Below are 20,376 nucleotides of genomic sequence, written 5' to 3'. Positions count from 1 at the left end.
CTTTATCTTCCTCACTAGGACAAATTTATCCCTAATATCCTTCAAGAGATCCCTAAACATCGACCACTTGTCCATAGTACATTTTCCTGCAAAAACATCATCCCAATTCACACCTGCAAGTTCTAGCCTTATAGCCTCATAATTTGCACTTCCCCAATTAAAAATTTTCCTGTCCTCTCTGATTCTATCCTTTTCCATGATAATGCTAAAGGCCAGGGAGCGGTGATCACTGTCCCCCAGATGCTCACCCACTGACAGATCTGTGACCTGACCCTGTTCATTACCTAATACTAGATCTGGTATGGCATTCCCCCTGGTCGGCCTGTCAACATACTGTGACAGGAATCCATCCTGGACACACTTAACAAACTCTGCCCCATCTAAACCCTTGGAACTAATCAGGTGCCAATCAATATTAGGGAAGTTACAGTCACCCATGATAACAACCCTGTTATTTTTGCACTTTTCCAAAATCTGCCTCCCAATCTGCTCCTCGGTATCTCTGCTGCTACCAGGGGGCCTATAAAATACCCCCAGTAGAGTAACTGCTGCCTTCTTGTTCCTGACTTCCACCCATACTGACTCAAAAGAGTATCCTGCTACATTACCCACCCTTTCTGCAGCTGTAATTGTATCCCTGACCAGTAATGCCACCCCTCCTCCCCTTTTCCCCCCCTCTATCCCTTTTAAAGCACTGAAATCCAGAAATATTGGGAATCCATTCCTGCCCTTGTGCCAGCCAAGTCTCTGTAATGGCCACTACATCATAATTCCATGTATGTATTCAAGCTCTCAGTTCATCACCTTTGTTCCTGATGCTTCTTGCATTGAAGTACAGACACTTTAGCCCTTCTACCTTACTACCTTTACACCCTTTATTCTGCTGCTCTTTCCTCAAAGCCTCTCTATATATTAGATCTGGCTTTACTCCATGCACTTCTTTCACTGCTCTATCGCTCCAGGTCCCATCCCCCTTGCAAATTAGTTTAAACCGTCCCGAACCATGCTAGCAAACTGACCTGCAAGGATATTGCTCCCCCTCGAGTTCAGGTGCAACCTATCCAATCTGTACAGGTCCCACCTTCCCCAGAAGAGGTCCCAATGATCCAAAAATCTAAAACCCTGCGCCTTGCACCAACTCCTCAGCCACGCATTCAACTGCCATCTCCTCCAATTCTTACCATCACTACCACGTGGTACTGGCAGCAATCCTGAGAATGCCACCCTTGATGTCCTGTTCTTCAGCCTTCTGCCTAGTTCCTGAAACTCACACTTCAGGACCTCATCCCTCTTCCTGCCTATGTCGTTGGTCCCAACATGTATCACGACTTCTGGTTGCTTTCCCTCTCATACCAGGAAGTCATGTACCCAGTCAGAGACATCCCGGACCCTGGCACCCTGGAGGCAACAAACCATGTGGGTTTCCTTCTCCCATCCACAAAATCTCCTGTCTGCTCCCCTGACTACAGATTCTCCAATGACGACAGCTCTCCTCTTCTCCGTCCCATCCTTCTGCACCACAGGGTCAGACTCAGTGCCAGAGGCCCTGCCACCGTGGCTCACACCTGGTCGGTCATCCTCACCAACAGCATCCAGGACGGTAAACTTATTATTCAGGGGAATGGCTACAGGGGTGCTCTGCACTACCTGTCTACTCTCCTTCACTTTCCCCCCTCTGACTGTCACCCAATGACCTGTTTCCAGCAGCCTAGGTGTGACTACCTCCCTGTAGCTCTCATCTATGACTGCCTCATAAGGGAGAATGAGGTCAAAGGTCATCCAGCTGCTGCTCCACATTTCTCACACGGTCTTCCAGATCACCCAGCTGCAAGCACTTCTTGCAGATGTGACTCTGCGGGAGAGGGGAGCTCCCCCAAGATTGCCACATCTCACAGGAGAGGCACATCACCGTCTCAGAAGGCATTGTAAAGACTAACTGGGAACAAGCTCGTCCTCCGCCTCTTCTCATCAAAGCCTCTCGAGTCAAATCTCCACTCCTTCACGGGCCCATTCACTCACTGGCCGCTTTCCAATGTTGAACATTGAACAATGTTTTACAACATTGAATCACAGTGGATTTAAATTGGCTTTTTTTGACACAGATCAACAGAAAAAGACTCGTTCGTGTCAAAGTGAAAACATATCCCAACAAAGTGATCGAAATTAATTACAAATATAAAACACAAATAATTGATTGCATAAGTATTCACCCCCTTCAAGTCAGTATTTAGTAGATGTACCTTTGGCACCAATTACAGCCTCGAGTCTGTTTGGATCGGTCTCCATCCACTGTGCTCTCCGTTTAGCTCTCTGCTCCTCAAACTGACTCAGGATCACTCTTTCGCCTTGCTTTAGGTGTTACTGAAGAGTACCTCGTTATTTGATTACATAATTACATAATGGCCTTCTTCAGAGAGTACTGTATTTAGTAGATGCACCTTTGGTAGCAATTACAGCCTTGAATCTATGTGTTTAGATCTCTATCAGCTTTGCACATCTAGACACCGCAATTTTTCCCCATTATTCTTACAAAACTGCTCAAGCTGTCAGATTGCATGGGGATTGTGAGTGAATGTCCCTTTTCAAGCCACAAATTCTCAATTGGATTGAGGTATAGACTCTGACTTAGCCACTCCACAACATTAACTTTGTTGTTTATAAGCCATTCCTGTGGAGCTTTGGCTTTATGCTTGGTGTCATTGATTTGTTGGAAACAAATCTTTTCCCAAGTCGCAGTTCTCTCGCAGACTACATCAGGTTTTCCTCCAGGATTTCCCTGTATTTTGCTGCATTCATTTTACCCTCTACCTTCACAAGCCTTCCAGGGCCTGCTGCAGTGAAGCATCCCCACAGCATGATACAGCCACCACTATGCTGTGGTGTGTTTTTGATGGTGTGTGGTGTTTGACTTATGGCAGACATAGCATTTTGTCTGATGGCTAAAAAGATTAGTTTTGGTTTTATCAGGCAACAGAACCTTCATCCAGCTGACTTCAAAGTCTGCTACATGCCTTCTGGTAAACTCTAGCCGCGATTTTATGTCAGTTTTTTCAAGAGTGGTTTTCTCTTTGCCACTCTCCCATAAAGCTGCAATTGGTGAAGCAGCGGTTGTCTCCCATCTCAGCCTCTGAGCTTGTAACTCCTCCAGAACTGTCATAGGTCTCTTAATGGCCTTTCTCACTAGTCCCCTTTCTAGACAGTCTCTCAGTATTTGACGATGGCCTGCTCTAGGCAGATTTACAGCTGTGCCAAATCATTCCATTTCTTGATGATTAACTTAACTGTACTCCAAGGGATATTCAGTGACTTGGCAATTTTCTTGTATCCTTCTTCTGACTTGTCCTTTTCAACTGTCTTTTTGCTGAGTTGCTTGGAGTGTTCTTTTGTCCTCATTTGCCAGGACACTGACTCACCAGCAGGTGGACCTTCCAGATACAGGAGTATTTTTACTGCAGCCAGTTGAAACACCTTAACTATACACAGGTCTCCACAAACGTATCTCCATTTAACTAATTATGTGACCTCTAAAACCAATTGGCTGCACCAGTGATGAATTGGTGTGTTATTTTTAAAAAAGGGAGGGGGGGGGGAAACTTATGCAATCAATTATTTTCAGTTTTTTAAAATTTATAATTAATTTAGATCACTTTGTAGAGATCTGTTTTCACTTTGACACAAAAGAGTCTTTTTCTGTTGATCATTGTGTCAAAAAAGCCAAATCAAATTCACTGTGATTCAATGTTGTAAAACAATAAAATATGAAAACTTCCAAGGGGGATGATAACTCTCAAAGGGCACTGTACTGTAATTCATGGTATTTAAAATATTATCATGTACTGCATTGTACTGCTGACGCAAAATTATTAAATTTCATGACGCATGCTGGTGATATTAAACCTGACTCTGAAGTACAATACTCTGACCAATTAAAACTGCCTATCTGCAATTGATTGAAATATGACAATTTACCTACCTGCATTGAATATTCTTCCACCCTCTGAAACCTAACTACTGGGTATTGGAGTTGGGGATGGATTGATTGACCTACTGAGAGTAGTCTGATGTAGTAAGAGTGAATTTTGTTCCATTAATGTGGTATATAAAACATTCAATAGACAGTATCGCTCATAAGGCACAATGCAGATTAGAGATAAAATATCGATAGACATCATGGCAAATTTGCATTAACTTTGTTCAGATGTTGGTGAGAGCTGCCAGTGTAAGAGGTGGATGTGATTTCGATATCAATGTTTAAAAGAAGTTTGGAGAGGGAAGTGGACAGTTGGAATGTGGTCCCGGTGCAGGTCGATGAGAATAGCAGTTTAAATGGTTTGGAATAGAGTAGATGAGCTGAAGAGACTGTTTCTGTGCTGTACTTCTCCATGACTAAGTTGGAAGCTGTAATTGGCAAGACATACTTGAATGATAGCCATGATCAGAAGTAGCTCTGTTCAATCTCAAATACGCATTTTTTTGGAGAGGCGCTACTTTATACTCTGCAGAATTTATTAGGCATTTTACTTACATTTACGCTTATTTCCTGATTTACTTCAAATGATGGTAGCCAATTTGCATAGTCAATTGGTCTTCCAGTCACCCATTTGTACTCAATTCCATCTGAAGATCGGATACCAAGCCAGAATTTTTGTGACAGCCAAGGTAAACGGGATACAATAAAGTCTGTTTGTAAAAAGATGCATCAGATTTAAGATGTGAATTTCAGTCAACAGAAACAAGACAAGTTTTATAAACGGTGGTAGTCCACGCATCTCCCCTTTCCTTCTCCTAAAGTGTGTTTTATCAACTGGACTGCTTTTGGCACGTTCAGAAGCATGTTGAAACTTTGTGATTGCCAACTGACAGAATATCTAATTTTGAGATACTAATACTACCCAAGTATACAAGTGTTGTACCTCTTAAAGACACATACCAAGACTGTCCCCTGCTGGCTGAGATTAACTATTCAGCCGTCTTCTTTTCAGTAAACAAGATACATATAATATGTACATATGAGAAATAAAGCTAATTTGGGTTTCAGAAAGGTACCTTTTTGTTGAAGTTCAGTTTGTGCAATTGCAGTAAATCATTCAAACACTTAAAGTTCAGTGAAATCAGATAAAAACAGCATGATTTGCGCTGTCTGCAGCACCAACACAACATTCCCACAAGTCACTAATCCTAACCACGTGTCTTTGGAATGTGAGGTGCCCAGAGGAAACCCACATAGTCACAGGGTGAATGTACAAACCCCTTACAGACAGCAGTGGCAATCTGCTGACCATACAGCTGGCACTGTAAAACATTGTGTTAACCACTACGCTACTGTGTCACTCCACGGTACTTAAAGACATTTGGTGCATTTGACGGAACAGGTTGCACTTGAATCTGAGGGGGATCAGTATTCTTGCAGGCAGGTTTACTAGAGTTGTTGGGAGTGGTTTAAACAAACATGGCAGGGGTATGGGAACCAGTACGATAGAGCTGAGGATGAAGAAGCAGATTTACAAATAGATGATGGATGCAATATGAACACAAGGAAGGACAAACCAATGACTGGTACAAATGCAGACAGAGCAAAGAGTTAAATTGTGCCACAGAAGCAAATTTCAAAAGGACGAAGAATGCAGGACTGAAGGTGCTGTATATAGATGCACGCAGCATTCAAAATAAGGTGGACAAACTTGTGGTGGAATTGGAGGTTCGTTGGTATGACATTGTGGGCATCGCTGAGTCGTGCCTGAAAGAAGGCCATAGTTTGACATCAAAGGCATAGGCAGTGGTGTGGCATTATTGAAATTACATCTTTAGAAAGAGGTGACATAGGGTCAGAGAATGTTGAATCTTTGTGGGTGGAGTTAAAAAACTGCAAGGTAAAAAAAACATTATGTGAACCATATATAGGGCTCCAAATAATAGCCAATAATTGGGGATGAGATTGCAAAGGGAGGTGGAAAAGGCATGTAATAAGGGGAATGAGACTATTGTAATGGGGACTTCAATATGCAAGGGGACTGAGATAATAAAGTTGGTGCCAGATCACAAGAGAGGGAATTTGTAGAATGCCTATGAAATAGCTTTTTAGAGCTTGAGCCTACCCAGGGAAAGGCTACCTTAGATTGGGTGTAATAACCTATATCTTATTAGGGAGTTTAATGTAAGGGAACCCTTAGGAGACAGTGATCATAATATGATTGAATTAATACTGCAAGAAGTTCTCAAATGGCACGGATAGGCAACCATGGCTGACAAAGGAAGTTAAGGATTACATAAAAGCCAAGGAAAGGGCACATAAGGAAGCAAAAGTGTGAGGGAAGTTGATGATTGGGAAGCTTCTAAAAATCTAAAAGAAGGGAAAAGATGAAATAGGAGGGCAAACTAGCCAGTAATATAAAGCAGGATACCAAAAGTGTTTTTCAGTTATATATGGAGTAAATGGAAGGTGAGAACTGATGTGGACCACTGGAAAGTGATGTTGGTGAGGTAGTAAAAGGGACAAAGAACTGGCAGATAAACTTAATGGGTATTTTGCATCTGTCTTCACTGTGGAAGACACCAGCAGTGTGCCAGAGATCCGTGAGGGTCAGGGAGCAGGAATGAGTGCCAATGCTACTACAAAGGAAAACGTTCTAGGCAAATTTAAAGGCCTTAAGGTGGATAAGTCACTTGGCCCAGATGGACTACATCCCAGAGTTCTGAGAGTGGTTGCTGAAGAATTAACGGATGCATTGGTAATGATCTTTCAAGAATCACTTGATACTGGCATGGTCCCAGAGGACTGGATGATTGCAAATGTCACTCCATTCTTTAATAAGGGAGGAAGGCAAAAGAAAGGAAATTATAGGCCAGTTAGCCTAACCTCAGTGGTTGGGAAAGTGTAGGAGTCTATTATCAAGGATGAGGTTTCCGGGTACTTGGAGACTAATGATAAAATAAGACAAAGTCAGCATGGTTTCTGTGAAGGGAAATCTTGCCTGACAAATTAGTTAGTGTCCTTCAAGGAAGTAATAAGCAGGGTGGACACAGGAGAGGCAGTAGATGTCATTTACTTGGATTTTCATAAGGTATTTGATAAGGTGCCACACGTGAGGCTGCTTAACACGATAAAATCCAATGGTCTTACAGAAAGGATACTGGCATGGATAGAGGAATGGCTGACAGGCAAAAGGCAGCCAGTGGAAATAAAAGGGGACTTTTCTGGTTGGCTGCCGATGACTAGTGGTGTTCTTCAGGGATTGCCACTTTTCACTTTGTTTGTCAATGATTTAGATAATGAAATTGATGACTTTGTGGCCAAGTTTATGGATGATTCCTATGGCGGGGGTATCCAGAACTAGAGGGCACAGCCTGAGAGTTAAGCAGTGACCCTTTAGAGAAGAGGTAAGGAGTACTTTTTTTTTTTAGCCAGAGAGTAGTGAATCTGTAGAAGACTCTGCCACAGACTATGGTAGAGGCCAAGTCTGTGGGTATATTTAAGGCAGAAGTTGATTGTTTCCTGATCGGTCTGGGCATCAATGGATACGGTGAGAAGGCAGGTGTATGGGGTTGAGGGGGATCCAGGATCAGCCATGATAGAATGGTGGAACAGACTCAATGGGCTGAATGGTCTAATTCTGCTCCTATGTCTTATGCTCTTGTCTTTAATTCTTGTTACTTTTCTGCTGAAGCCACCTGTTCAGTACTTTGGAAAGCACACTAGAAGTATTAGCTCAACTGCATATCCATGTTAATTTTACTCTACTTCTCCAAAACAAACCATGTGTCTTCACTTCAGCTGGGATATCTTTGTATAATCATAAACAGCAGTCTGATTTAACTGGCCACACAAACTTCATTCTATTCTTCAGTAATTGCTGTTGGAGAATCTGTGCTAAAAAAAGTTAGAAATTACTAACATGGAACCAAAGCCAACACAAAGAAATGCAGTAAACTTAGATGTGTTGCATTAATTCCTATCTTGCTCTACTCTGAAAATGTCAAGCAGAATTAACATTCACTGAAGTGATTTCATTGCCGGGATATGATGCAAATTTCACAGATCGCGCTGGATGCAATTACTGCATCATTGTGAACATGTGCCAGTGAGGTAAGAACTTGAAGCTGCCAAAGCCAATTCATTTCAGAGCCTCAGGGGGAAAAAGACTATGAAATGGGGGCAGTCATACCATTAATCTGGCTGGATTTAAAAATATTACAGAACTAAAGTAATGCCTTCTACATAATCAGCACTGCCAGGTAGCAGGTGATTACTCAATAAAATGAGCATTATACACAATGGTTCAAGTATTCTCTTCAGACCTCACTTGGCTCTGAATTACTCCCATGCTGCACCACTATCCACTGCCTGCCCTCCAGCAAAATCTTTTGCTGATCCCCCATCACTGATATCACTGCCCAGCCATCTTAGAATCACTGATCATTGTGGAGTTGTAGCCATAGATTACACTGCTGAAAATACAGTTGGGTCTCAGGGCAATATAAACTACTGTGCAAAGTAGTATCGTTTTTCAGTACATCAAAGTTTCCCTCCACCCCCACACACATACAAGATCAACAGAGTCCTGATGAAGGGTCCCGGCTTGAAATGTCGACTGTTTACCCTTTTCCATAGATGCTGCCTGACCTGCTGAGTTCCTCTAACGTTTTGTGTGTGTTGGTTCAACTTCAGAAGAAATTGGGCAAACAAGAATTGTTTGATATTCAATATTATAAAACACATGTCCCATGGAAGGACTAATGTAGATTGCTGTAGTTTGCTTCCTCTTCAGTATCATTGATGAAGAATTATCTTAAATATACATCCTCACTTTATCACCACATAATTCTTCCTACGCCATCCCTCTGGATGCTGGACTGTTGAATTCCCACAATAATGGATTGCCTTTACTCCAGGCTTTGTGAAGCTTGGCCCCATCTTTCCTCAGGCCCCCGGGGATCTTTGAAACATTTAACCATGGCCAGAGAGGTACTGCATCAACTCTTGACACTGTAAGGCTGTCCATATGAGGTACCTGCTTCTGCACTAGTGCAACGGACAGCACTTGGTAAACCCAGTTCTTACACAAGTGCATTTACAACACACACACACACACACACTTCCTTGTCATTCTGCTGTCGTGTTAAGTATGTGCACTTCAATGTCTTCCCTGATATATTCTCATAATGGGTCATAAGTTGAGCTGATGCACTTGGGTTGGCTTTAAGCTACCTTTCCCACCTTACAGGGCAGAATATTCCATCTCTTTAGTAACGAGGATGTGTATACAGTGTGTTGATTGGACACTGCATTTAAGGTCGAAACTTCCGTTTATTCTGTATTCAAATTCCAATTCATCTGTAGTCTTAAGTTAATTTTGTTGGTAATTTGAAAAGATGATATGTGCGAATAAAAAGGAGCTCATAGCTCTCAGAGAGACAGAGAGGGATATTAGGGCTGCCAGGAGTTCACACTGGGCAAAGTGCAAAGGCATTGTAGTGTTTTCTGATAGATATACAGTATTTTTGTAAATATTGATACTTTTCACTATTTTTAATAAGTTTGACTTTCGATGCACCTAATAAACACCACTGTGCTGAAGAGCAAAGCGACTCCAGCCATTTTTCCTTTGGTCAGAACCCACACAACTAATGAGTGGAATTTGCGGGGGATCAGTTTAAGAGCAATGGGCAGCCCAGCCGGCACAGTGAAAGTCAGCACTGCTGTCGATGCTGCCCTCAGGTTCTCCTCATGTTAGACAACACCTGGAGCAGTTCTGATTACCATCCTCTAGGAAGACTATCATCAAGGGACAGAACAGATACACAAGGATGTCACCAGAACTGTAAGGCGTGAGTTATAAAGGATAGACTGACTAGTCTTGGGCTTCATCCCCTGGAGGGGTGGAGGCTAAGGGGTGATCGTTGAAATATATAATGTCATGAGGGCCTATTGTAAGTAGGTTGTAGTAGTCATTTTCAAAGGAGAGAGGAGTTTAAAAGGAGAGAGCATAAATCTATGGTGAAAAGGGAACCATTCAAAGAGGGACATGAGGGAGCAGGTTTTTCACACGGATTTTTATGGTTGTGGGTAAATGGAATGCACCGCTTGAGGAAATGATTAGAGGCAAGAAGAATTGCAATGTTCAGAAGGAACTTAGACAGGTACATAGATACAAAACATTTGAGGGGCATATAGACCAAACACAGGCAAACAGAAACAGTTCGGGTCAGTAAGTTAGTTGGAATGGATGGAGGCCCTGCTTCTAAGCTCCATGACTATGACTCACCTGAGACAATGTGATTCAATTCCTTAAAAGACATTGTGGCTAGCAATAACACCGGGAAATCAATGTTGGTTAGTGATGTATGGTAACAATTAAGGAATGCTTGTCAATGCAGCTACCAAGAAGGCGCAACACTGGCTATACTTCATTCAGAGATTGAGGAGATCTGGTATGTCACCAAAGACATTCTCAAATTTCTACAGGAATACCGTGGAGAGCATTCTAACTGGCTGCATCACCGTCTGGTATTGGGGGGAGTGGTGCGGTGGGGGCTACTGCACTGGATCAAAATAAGCTGCAGAGAGTTGTAAACAGTCAACTCTGTCATGGGCACCAGCCTCCATTGTATCCAGGACATCTTCAAGGAGTGATGCCTCAAAAAAGCAGCATCCATCTTTAAAGACCTCCATCAGCCAGGTTATGCCTTGTTCTCATTCCTACCATCAGGAAGGAGGTACAGAAGCACAAAGACACACACTCAGCAATTCAGGAACAGTTTCTTCCCCATTGCCATTCGATTTTTGAATAGATTTTGAACCCATGAACACTACCTCATTACTTTTTTAATTTCTATTTTTGCACTACTTATTTAATTCTGTAAACAGTAATTGTAACTGTAATTCTCAGTCTTTTTCCTATGATTACCTATTGCATTGTCCTGCTGCCGCAAAGACAACAAATGTTTATGACATATGCTGGTGATATTAAACCTAATTCTGATGAAGTAATTAAGGAAGCGTCAACCCAAGTTGCATGAGAAACACAAAACTGTGTTTGATACGAGCCGGCAAGTTAGATGTTGATGAAAATTTGCCCCATGAGGGAATCTAGAACAAAACATCATTTCAAAATAAAAGGTCACTTATTTTAAAATGAGATTCGTAATAAAAAGTTCACAGGATCTTTGGAACACAAGATAAATGCGAAGGCTGAGTCATTGAATGCATTCAATGCTTAGAGGAGTAGAGTTTTGAACTGCAGGGAAAGGCAAGGAAGTGATGCTGAGGTTAAGATTAGATCAGTCATTACCCCAAAAAGCAAAGCAAATGCGAAGGGCTAAATGATCTACTCTTTTTGGATGTTTTATAGATCTTACAATGGTACCAGGATCTTAGCTCTTTCCAGTGCTACATTCAGAAAAATATACTAAGTACTTAACTTATTGGCTGAATTGTGCAGCTGTCTTCACAGGTTGTAGCTAGACAGAATGTTCTATGCAGCGGTGTTCTGTGCAACTGAATATCTTGTTGTCAGATGAATATTAGGTCACTGATTTCACATATATTTTATGAATTGTTTTGTCTTCAGTTATAAGTTAATTTGCAATAACTTCACACTTCAAGCCCACCAGACCTGAAGATGTGTTTAATTACCTGACCAAAAAAACTTCCAGGTGGCACTCAAAATGCTAGACTACATTGCTAAAATAATACATTAAAAATTGCTGCAAATCTTCTGTAAAGGAAACAAAACACAATGCTTTAGAAATTGCAAATATTTTACAATATTATTGAACTAATAACATACCTTGCTCTACTGAATTATCTATCGTTAGCATGTCACCACCAATGCTTTGACAGAAACGTCGTCCTGCTTTCCATGAAAGGTATCGTGGCTTTATAAAGTTATAGCACTAAGATCAAATTAGATAAACATCATTATCAATATAATTTTGCTACTCCAAAAAAACAGTCAAGAGACACAACAAGATTTTTGACTGGGGCACCCTCCTCTGGCCTGAAAAGTAAAATGTCCCCGGGACTGCACTGCACACCAGAAGCAAGACTCAACAACTTGACCAAGTTTATTCAAAATTACTTTTCAAACCCATGATCTTTAAGTTGTAGGCAGCAAGCAAGATCCCCTGTCCTAGTCACACAGCATCTTAATTTGGAAATCCATCCTTCTCTGTCATCACTGGTGCCAAGATCTAGGAACAGACTTACTTAACAATACAGGAGAAGTACTTTATCCAAGGTAGGTGTTAAATCAAGAAGTTAGTTTGCTATCAACCTCAAAGATAGTTTGGATAATGACTACTAATAATGCTATTATTTTGAACAAAGAATTTTAAAATAGTATTGGAACCTTTTGATATTTACTTTTTTTTTGGAAGTGACTGTTTTGATCAGAGTCATGAATAATTTGGAAAAAAAAGACTCCTTTCACAAAGTAGCATATTTTTACAACTTTGCAATCCTGGTATCAAAACCTTAAATCAGAAACATTTGTGAGTGATCTGCAATAATGAAAAGGTTTAGCATATACCAAATAAAAAAAAAACAAAAACACATAATGTATCTGGAGAATACAAAACATAACTTCCCTACTTTTCTCTATTTTATTTATTGAGATGCAGCAAGGAATGGTCCTTTTGGCCCTCTCAGCCATGCCACCCAGCACCCCCCAATTTAACTATAGCCTAATCACGGGGTAATTTACAATGACAAATTAACCTACCAACTGGAACTTCTTTGGACTGTGGGAGGAACCTGGTGCACCCAGAGGAAACCCACACGGTCATGGGGAGAAGGTACAAACTCCTTACAGACAAGGCAGATGTTCAGGATTACAATACAGTTCAATTTTTGCAAATTGTCAATTTCCCAATTGTCAGATGCTGAACAGCTGGTATGCTAGCCTGTGCTGTGCTTGTTTCACTGTCGGAGGCAATGCACTGAACCAGTCACAAGTAAAGAGATAACGTCATGAAAAAGCATAAAAGAAAATCAGGAAAATTCAGACTTCCTTACTGGAGACTTTGCAAACACAAGAGTAATCTGCACCCAAAACAACACTGAGAAAAGGAGGTAAAGGTCAGATCATTCTGGACTGGTGCCAGCCAATTGAATCAAACTCTTCTTATCGTTTCTTAATTCTGTCTTTTGTGATGCATCATACTAAACATTACTTTTCAGTATCTTACAAAACTGCATGAAAATTCCATTAAAATTAGAAATTCTATGGAGTAAGAGGTCCTTATTGCTAAAGTTAGAAGTGATATATAGGTGTCCTGACTTACTTTATCTCCAAAAGGAATCCAATCACCTGTACATGGACTATTGTTATCACTGGTTTCATTAGACCATGGCTCCAGAGAAGATATGTTTATCTTCTGACAAATAAATGGAAGACGTCTGAAACAATCAATATCTTTGTAATTTTCTGTGGGGGAGGGAGGGAGGGGGGGAAACACCGAAACATTAAAGGCACAAAGGTCTAGAAATCTGTTCCCCTACACTAAAATAAAACAGTGCTATGTTTTTGAAAATTCAGATTAACCCACATACATCTGGATGACTTGGCACCCCACCTCCCTGGGAAACATCTGATATTTTTAGTCTCCCCAACACTTTTTTTCTGTTTGAAACCACCACCCTCCCACTCCAAACAACATCAAGTGTACTGCAGCATCCAAAATTCTTCAAAAGCACTTGAAAGGCTGGGCCAATGCCAATGGTATTGGAGGAAGGGTGAGCATGGGTTGAAAACTTGCTGTCACAGAAACATGGAATTGGGATAAATGGGTCCTTAACGAGAAGAGAATCCTGGAGACTGGTTCTTGACTCTCAATTGTTTATTATTTACATTAATGATCTGGAAGAGGGATGAAATAAAAGATTTCCAAGTTTGCCAATGATGTAAGATTAAGTGGAAGGACACATGGTGATGAGGATGTAATGATTCTGCAATTGGATTTGAGATAGATTTAGTGATGGAGCAATAACTGTGTAATGTGTTGAAGTAGGAGTTCCTGCAGTTGGGTAACAGGTATGTGAATTGTTATACAAATGTTGAAAGATTGAGAAAGAGTTAAGCCCTGAGGATCCAGGTGATTCAGTGCACTAAACATACATAGTTAGTTGGCAGGTCCAACAGGTAGTTGAGAAGGGAGATGACATACATTTATTGGTCTTCATTGTGAAGGAGAGAATTAAGAATGGTGTAGGAAATCATGGGAAAACTCTTAGAGAGGGCTATGGGTAACCCTAGGTAATTTCTAAAGTACGTACATATTCAGCACAGCTTTGTGGGCCAAAGGGCCTGTATTGTGCTGTAGGTTTTCTATGTTTCTATGTTTATAGATTTATGGACTGTGGACTGCAGCTCAAATTGGTCTCTTTCAACTTTACCTTTTTTATATTCTGTGTTTTCTTTTTGCCATTTAGCGTGATTTGTTAGTTTTTTTATGTAAGTTTGGGGGTTGATATTCGTGGCATTTGCATGATCTGTTTTTATGTGTGGGAAAGGGTAAATGTTTTTGTTGCTGTCTGTGCAATTTTTTCCCATGTGTGTGAGGAAGGGGTTGCTGATGATCACATTGTTCTTTATTTCATGGTTATCTGGAGAAGATGAATCTCAGAGTTGTATCCTGCATACATACTTTGATAATAAATGAATCTCTGAATCTTTTGAACCCTAATGAAAGGAAGCATCTGTTAGGGAACTCAGAGGAAACTACAGAAAGAGGCCTGAGTTTCCCACCACATAATTGGTTAAGGCAAGTATAGTGAAATTACATTTAAGGTGAGGTTAGAAAAGCATGTAAAGGAGGAAGGAATATAGAGTTTAATAGGAAATATTGGGAGAAACCTTGAGCATAATGATATTGTAGATCTGTTGGGCTAAATGAACTGCTTTGGTCCAACACAGCATATGATACATAATTCTGTGAAAAATATCAGGAAAAGGATGAGACAGGAAAGAAGGGTTCCAAAAGTGCGACGAGAGGCTGAGGTAAGGATGATAAGGACCCAAGTGCTCGCATAACAGGGACTAGAATTGAGACATGATTTCAGGACTGAGATGAGAACAGGGTTCTTGACTAGAGATGAGACGAGAACCTGATGCAACTAGACAAGAACCCAAACAGGACAGAAATCCTAAATGTGTTTGCAGACTGAACCAAAGTTGAGTTGATGACTGAGCACCAACCTGGGTTCAGGTGCTCTTTAAATGTCCAAATGTTGGCACCAAAACATGAATCTTTAAAGATGAATAGAAGCAGCTATTTGTATTCTGGAGAATCGGAGCCTCTAAAACCCTGGAGGCTGATGCGGTCGCACCATAACAGAAAGATTTTATTAGAGACTGTGTGTGTAAGCAGCAGCTTGAATGCACTAATGTATAAAGGAAATTCAAGCTGAAAAGCCTTTTGAGAAAATAATTAGAAAAAAATTACCCTGGTCAATGAAGGATAGGGAGAAGGCAGATTGATGTTACCTTTACACAGTGGAAAAGTGGCAAACTAACACAATTAAAATCACACACATTCCATTGATCTGTCTATAAGCCCAAACATGATCGGCATTTCACATGGTTATCAACGATGATCCAAAAATAATTATCATCAGGAAATTCAGCAGCATGGAGAGAAATCAAATGAAAAAGGGAGAAACAACTGATTGAGTAGGATAGCTGATGACACTTAGACCAGTACAATTGCAGAAGATTGTATATTAATTTTTGGCTTGATATTGCGGCCTTCACTGAGCTTGGCAATTAGCTTGCAGACATATCATCACCAGTTGGGGTGACATCCTCAGTGTACAGTTGTTGGTGTTTCTGTTTGGTAGTGCTAACATTTATATAGCCCCCCACCCCCATTCACTTGACTTGGTCCTGAATGACTACCCCTTCAATTGACTTTTGAATTCTAATTTTTGTCTCTTAGGGGGTTCATGAAAGGTGTTTATTTCTATATGTTTGCTTATGGAGTTATCAGAAGAGAACCATGCTTCTAAACATTTTCATGCCTGTTTCAGGTTTGCCAGCGGCAGAACCTCCAGAACGTCACAGTTAACGTGGTGTCCTCCTTGGTCTTCATTTACCGAGATCAACAACAGTGGATCATGGTTAGGTACCATCAGTCTGTGTTCCTGTAAATGAGTTGTGGGTTTGTGTCCTGTCTGTCCGACTTAGTTCTTGTTGCAGCCTCCACAGGTGATCCTGTGCACCACATTGCAGTTATCGGCTGTCTTTACTGGTACCTTGGTTCTTGAGACAAGCTCCTTAAAGTTGCTGTTGATTTATGAGCAATTGTGATGCTGAGAGGTTTGAGCTGTTGAGCTGTCATTTCTGAGATAATTTTGATGTAGGACAAGGTCACACATTCACTATGCGTTGAGTAAGGTCTGTACGACTTTCTCTCCTTGGTAAGCATCTTCTGCTGAAATACCCTGGGTAATTGTGGCTCTGAAGCACTTTGTGTAAGCGCTTCTCTTCCCTGGCTCGAAGTTTGGTGGTGCTGGGGTGTATTAGTACTCTCTCAAATAGGGTGTGAATGCTTTTCTTGTGGCAGGCTAGGTAGTTGCTATGGTATTTGTTATGGTAGTTCAATACCCAGTCTTCCAGTAGACGGATGTCTCTAATGTACTGTCCGTCCTTCTTGTGACAAGTATGTCCAGGAACGTGAGCCAATTGCTACTTTGGCTTTCCGTTGTAAACAATGTCCCTGAATATGTTGTTGACTTGGTTAAAGCTATCCACTATTTCATTTTGTTTGATTATGACAAAGGTATCAGCTATATACCACACCCCAGAGTTTTGGTTTGAAGTCTGGAAGCACTGTCCTTTCTAGCCTTTGCATAACTGCCTTGGCAACGAAGTGGATATCAGTAATTCCATCGACATTCCTTTGAGTTGTTTATAAATCTGCCCTTCAAATTTGAAATATGGAATTGAAAGGCTAGAAAAGATAGCACTGTCACTGATCTTGGTACACGAGACACATGAGGGCACCACATGAACTGGAACATTGTGGAGTTCTGGCGCAGGCAAACACAAGGCAGGCATGAGAATTTTTAGAAGTGTGGTTCTCTTCTGGTAACTCCATAAACAAGCACATAGAAATAGATGCCATCTACGAACCCCTAACAGTAAAAAAAATGTGAGCCAATAGAATTCAAAGGTCAATTGAAGGGGTAGCCAGTCAGGATCAAGGTAAATGAATGGTGGCCTAAAGAAATGAAATCACTCCCAGAGAGAAATACCAACAATTGCGTACTGAGGATGTCACCTCGACTAATGATGAAATGTCTGTTAAGCCAACTGCCAAACTCAGCGAACGCCACCACATCACATGCCTCAACCTGAGCCTCCAATATTCACCACCATCCTAAACACTATATTTCTATCAATGAGAACAATGAACCAGTAAGCTGAATCATAACTGAAATATCACACACAGGTTACTTACCTCTCCATCTGATATAATTAGAAGTTATAAACCAACAATTCCAGTACTGGTTGTGGTAGGAGAAAAACCGATTGTAAAAGTCATAAGGATTTATACTAGAAAGGAAGAAAATATGTACAGTCACAGTAAAAATATAGGTATAATTGCTAGTTTTTAAAAAATCGGTTCTTGGTTAAGATTATATATATAAAATATACAATAACATATACATATATAAAAGAGAAAGAGGAAAAAAATGGGTAGGTAGCCCAAAGGGAAATATTGTAAGAAGCAAATAATGAAGAGGATTTTAAGGAGGATCTCAAAAGAGGAGTTAGGAGAATGGCAAGAGATTCAGAAAACACATTCTAGAGCATGGGGTAAGTGAATGATTGTCCATTCGCCGAAGAGGGGGAAAGGGAAGGAAGTATGTCAAGGAGCAGATAGAATGCACAAACTATATCTCAGTGTACTTTTGAAGGATATTTAGAGATGTCTAACCAAGAGGACAAAACTTTCAAATCTGAGGATCTGCAGGTCTGGAAGTCAATGAAATTCAGCAAAGGCTGTGTTGGATATTCACTTCCTGGGCCAGGGGCCTCCTGTTTTGCCAACTTTGGCTTTCTAAACACAGCAGCTCTCACTTGTAAGATCAAACAGTTGTAGGTTAAGCCCAACTTTGTTTAACTTCTGATTGTAAGCGAGAGTTACTCTTTAATTCTGAAAATGAACATGGCAAGCAGTAGTCAGCTTAAAGTTTGAAAACACAACTTTGCAAACAAGCTCTGTATATAGCAGATGCATTGTCTGTAGAAAGTAGGATGTTGGTTACTGCACCAGGTACTTTGCTGTTCAAAAGGTAAAGTATAATGCCTTGTTTAATTTGGCTTGTTTCAAAACAGACAAGCTGACTAAGTTGCTTAATGGAAGAAAGCTTGCAGATTCCGACTCCCATTCCCATTTCGAAGTGTTGATCCATGGCCTCTTCTTGTGCCAAGATGAGGCCACCCTCAGGGTGCAGGAGCAATACCTTATATCCTGCCTGGGTACCCTCCAACCTGATGGCATGAATATCAACCCTTCAGTCCTGCTGAAGGGTCTAACCCGAAATGTTGACTGCATTCTTTTCCATAGAACCTGTCTGGCCAGCTGAGATCCTCAAGCATTTTGTGTGTCTTGGAGTACTCAGGTGTTTTGAAAAGGCCCACACACAGGGTCTTTGGTGCTCTACACCACTGGGTATTTAGAGAACATTCCAATTTGCTCCTGATTTGCATCTTTTAGATGGTAGAAAGACATTCGGGTGTTATTTGTGTTTGTGATAGGAATTCCAGTCTCTAAACTGATTTTGTCATGACAAAATTTATGTGGCTTTTCTAATTGAGTTTCTGGCCATTGACTATCTCAGGATATTAACGGCAGTGGTCTTGATGACAGTTAAGACTCTCTTGTTAACTATGGCTATTGCCTTTTACTTAAGTGGTAAATGAAATGTGCACCACAGATCTGACCACATTTGAATGTTGCCTAGGCACTGCTTTATCCAAGCATTTGCTGAGGATTTAGAAATGTAACTGAGCTCGTGTAACTATCAATCAATATTCCCACTTCCGACCTTATTCCGGAAGAACACACACTGATGAAAATGGCTGGACCTAGGTTGCCACTCTTAAGAAGGTTAATTGTTTGCAATGATGGCCTGGGACTGGGATAATTAACTTCCAATAATCTCAGCAATCTTCCTTTGTGCAAGATATCACTCCATGGCATGGATTAGCTTGGAACTCTTTCGTGTTCCTATCACCTACACAAGAAAGTCTGCAGATGTTGGAACACACAACACACACAAAATACTGGAAGAACTCAGCAGGTCAGGCAGCATCTATGGAAATGAATAAACAGTCGACGTTTCGAGCTGAGACCCTTCTTCAGGACTGAAAAGGAAGGGGGAAGACAGCAGAAAAAAAAGGTAATGGGAGGGGAAGGAGGAAAGCTAGAATATGATGAGCGAAGCAAATGAAGAGCTGGAGAAGAAGGGATTTGATAGGAGAGGAGATGGATCATTGGTGAAATGGAAGAGGGTGGGGACCCGGGGGAGATGATAGGTAGGTGAGAAGAGGTAAGAGGCTAGAGTGGGAGTAGAAAAGGGGAGGGGGAGGTTATTTATTTTCAGCAGAATGAGAAATTGATGTTCATGTCATCAGGTTGGAGGGTACTCAGACAGTATTTTAGGTAATGCTCCCCTACTCTGAGGGTTGCCTCATCTTGGAATAAGAGGAGGCCATGGACCAACATGTTGGAACAGGAATGAAAATTGGAACTAAAATGTTTGGCCACTGGAAAGTTCTGTTTATGACAGATGGAGCAGAGTTGCTCGATGAAGTTGTCTTCCAATTTATGGATGGTCTCACTGGTTAGAGGAGGCTGCATCCGGAAGACTGGACACAATAGATGACCCCAGCTGATTCCCAGGTGAAGTCTTGCCTCACCTGGAAGGTCTGTTTGGGGCCCTGAATGGAGGAAAGGGAGGAGGTGCATGGGCAGTTGTAGCACTTGCAGGAATAAGTGCCGGGAGAGATGAATAGACCAGGGAATCATGGAGAGAGCGGTTCCCATAGAAAGCAGACAGAGGAGGGGAGGTAAGGGCACATTTAGTGTTAGGATCCCTTTGGGGATGGCAGAAGTTGCAGAGGATGATGTGTTCGATGTGGAGGCACATTGGGTGGTAGGTAAGGACAGAGGAACTCTCTTTGCAAAGACGTTGCAAAATAGGGTGAGCGTAGATGTTCCGGAAATGGAAGAGATGCAGGTGAGGGCATCACCAACAGAGGAGGAAGGGAAACCACATTCTTTGAAGGAGGAGGACATCTTTGATGTCTTGCAAACAGAATCTACATCCTGGGAACAGATGCGTTGGAGGTGAATGAACTGATGAAAGAA

The 20,376-nt window shown here is 41.3% G+C and overlaps 1 protein-coding gene across 1 annotated transcript in view; it reads right to left on the bottom strand.

The window, feature by feature from the left end:
• The window catches only part of ly75 (lymphocyte antigen 75), a 157,754-nt gene that overhangs the window by 40,495 nt on the left and 96,883 nt on the right, over positions 1–20,376 (bottom strand). The window contains exons 20-23 of the mRNA XM_059966465.1: positions 17,458–17,552; positions 13,282–13,424; positions 11,787–11,892; positions 4,526–4,680 (exon numbers count right to left, since the gene is read on the bottom strand). Coding sequence (XP_059822448.1) covers positions 4,526–4,680; positions 11,787–11,892; positions 13,282–13,424; positions 17,458–17,552 — 499 coding nt within the window. The remainder of the gene's footprint in view (positions 1–4,525; positions 4,681–11,786; positions 11,893–13,281; positions 13,425–17,457; positions 17,553–20,376) is intronic.

This window comes from Hypanus sabinus, chromosome 4, assembly GCF_030144855.1.
Source record: "Hypanus sabinus isolate sHypSab1 chromosome 4, sHypSab1.hap1, whole genome shotgun sequence".
NCBI lineage: Eukaryota > Metazoa > Chordata > Chondrichthyes > Myliobatiformes > Dasyatidae > Hypanus > Hypanus sabinus.
The sequence above is the reverse complement of the archived record's forward strand: the minus strand, read 5'-3'. Positions and strand labels throughout refer to the sequence as shown.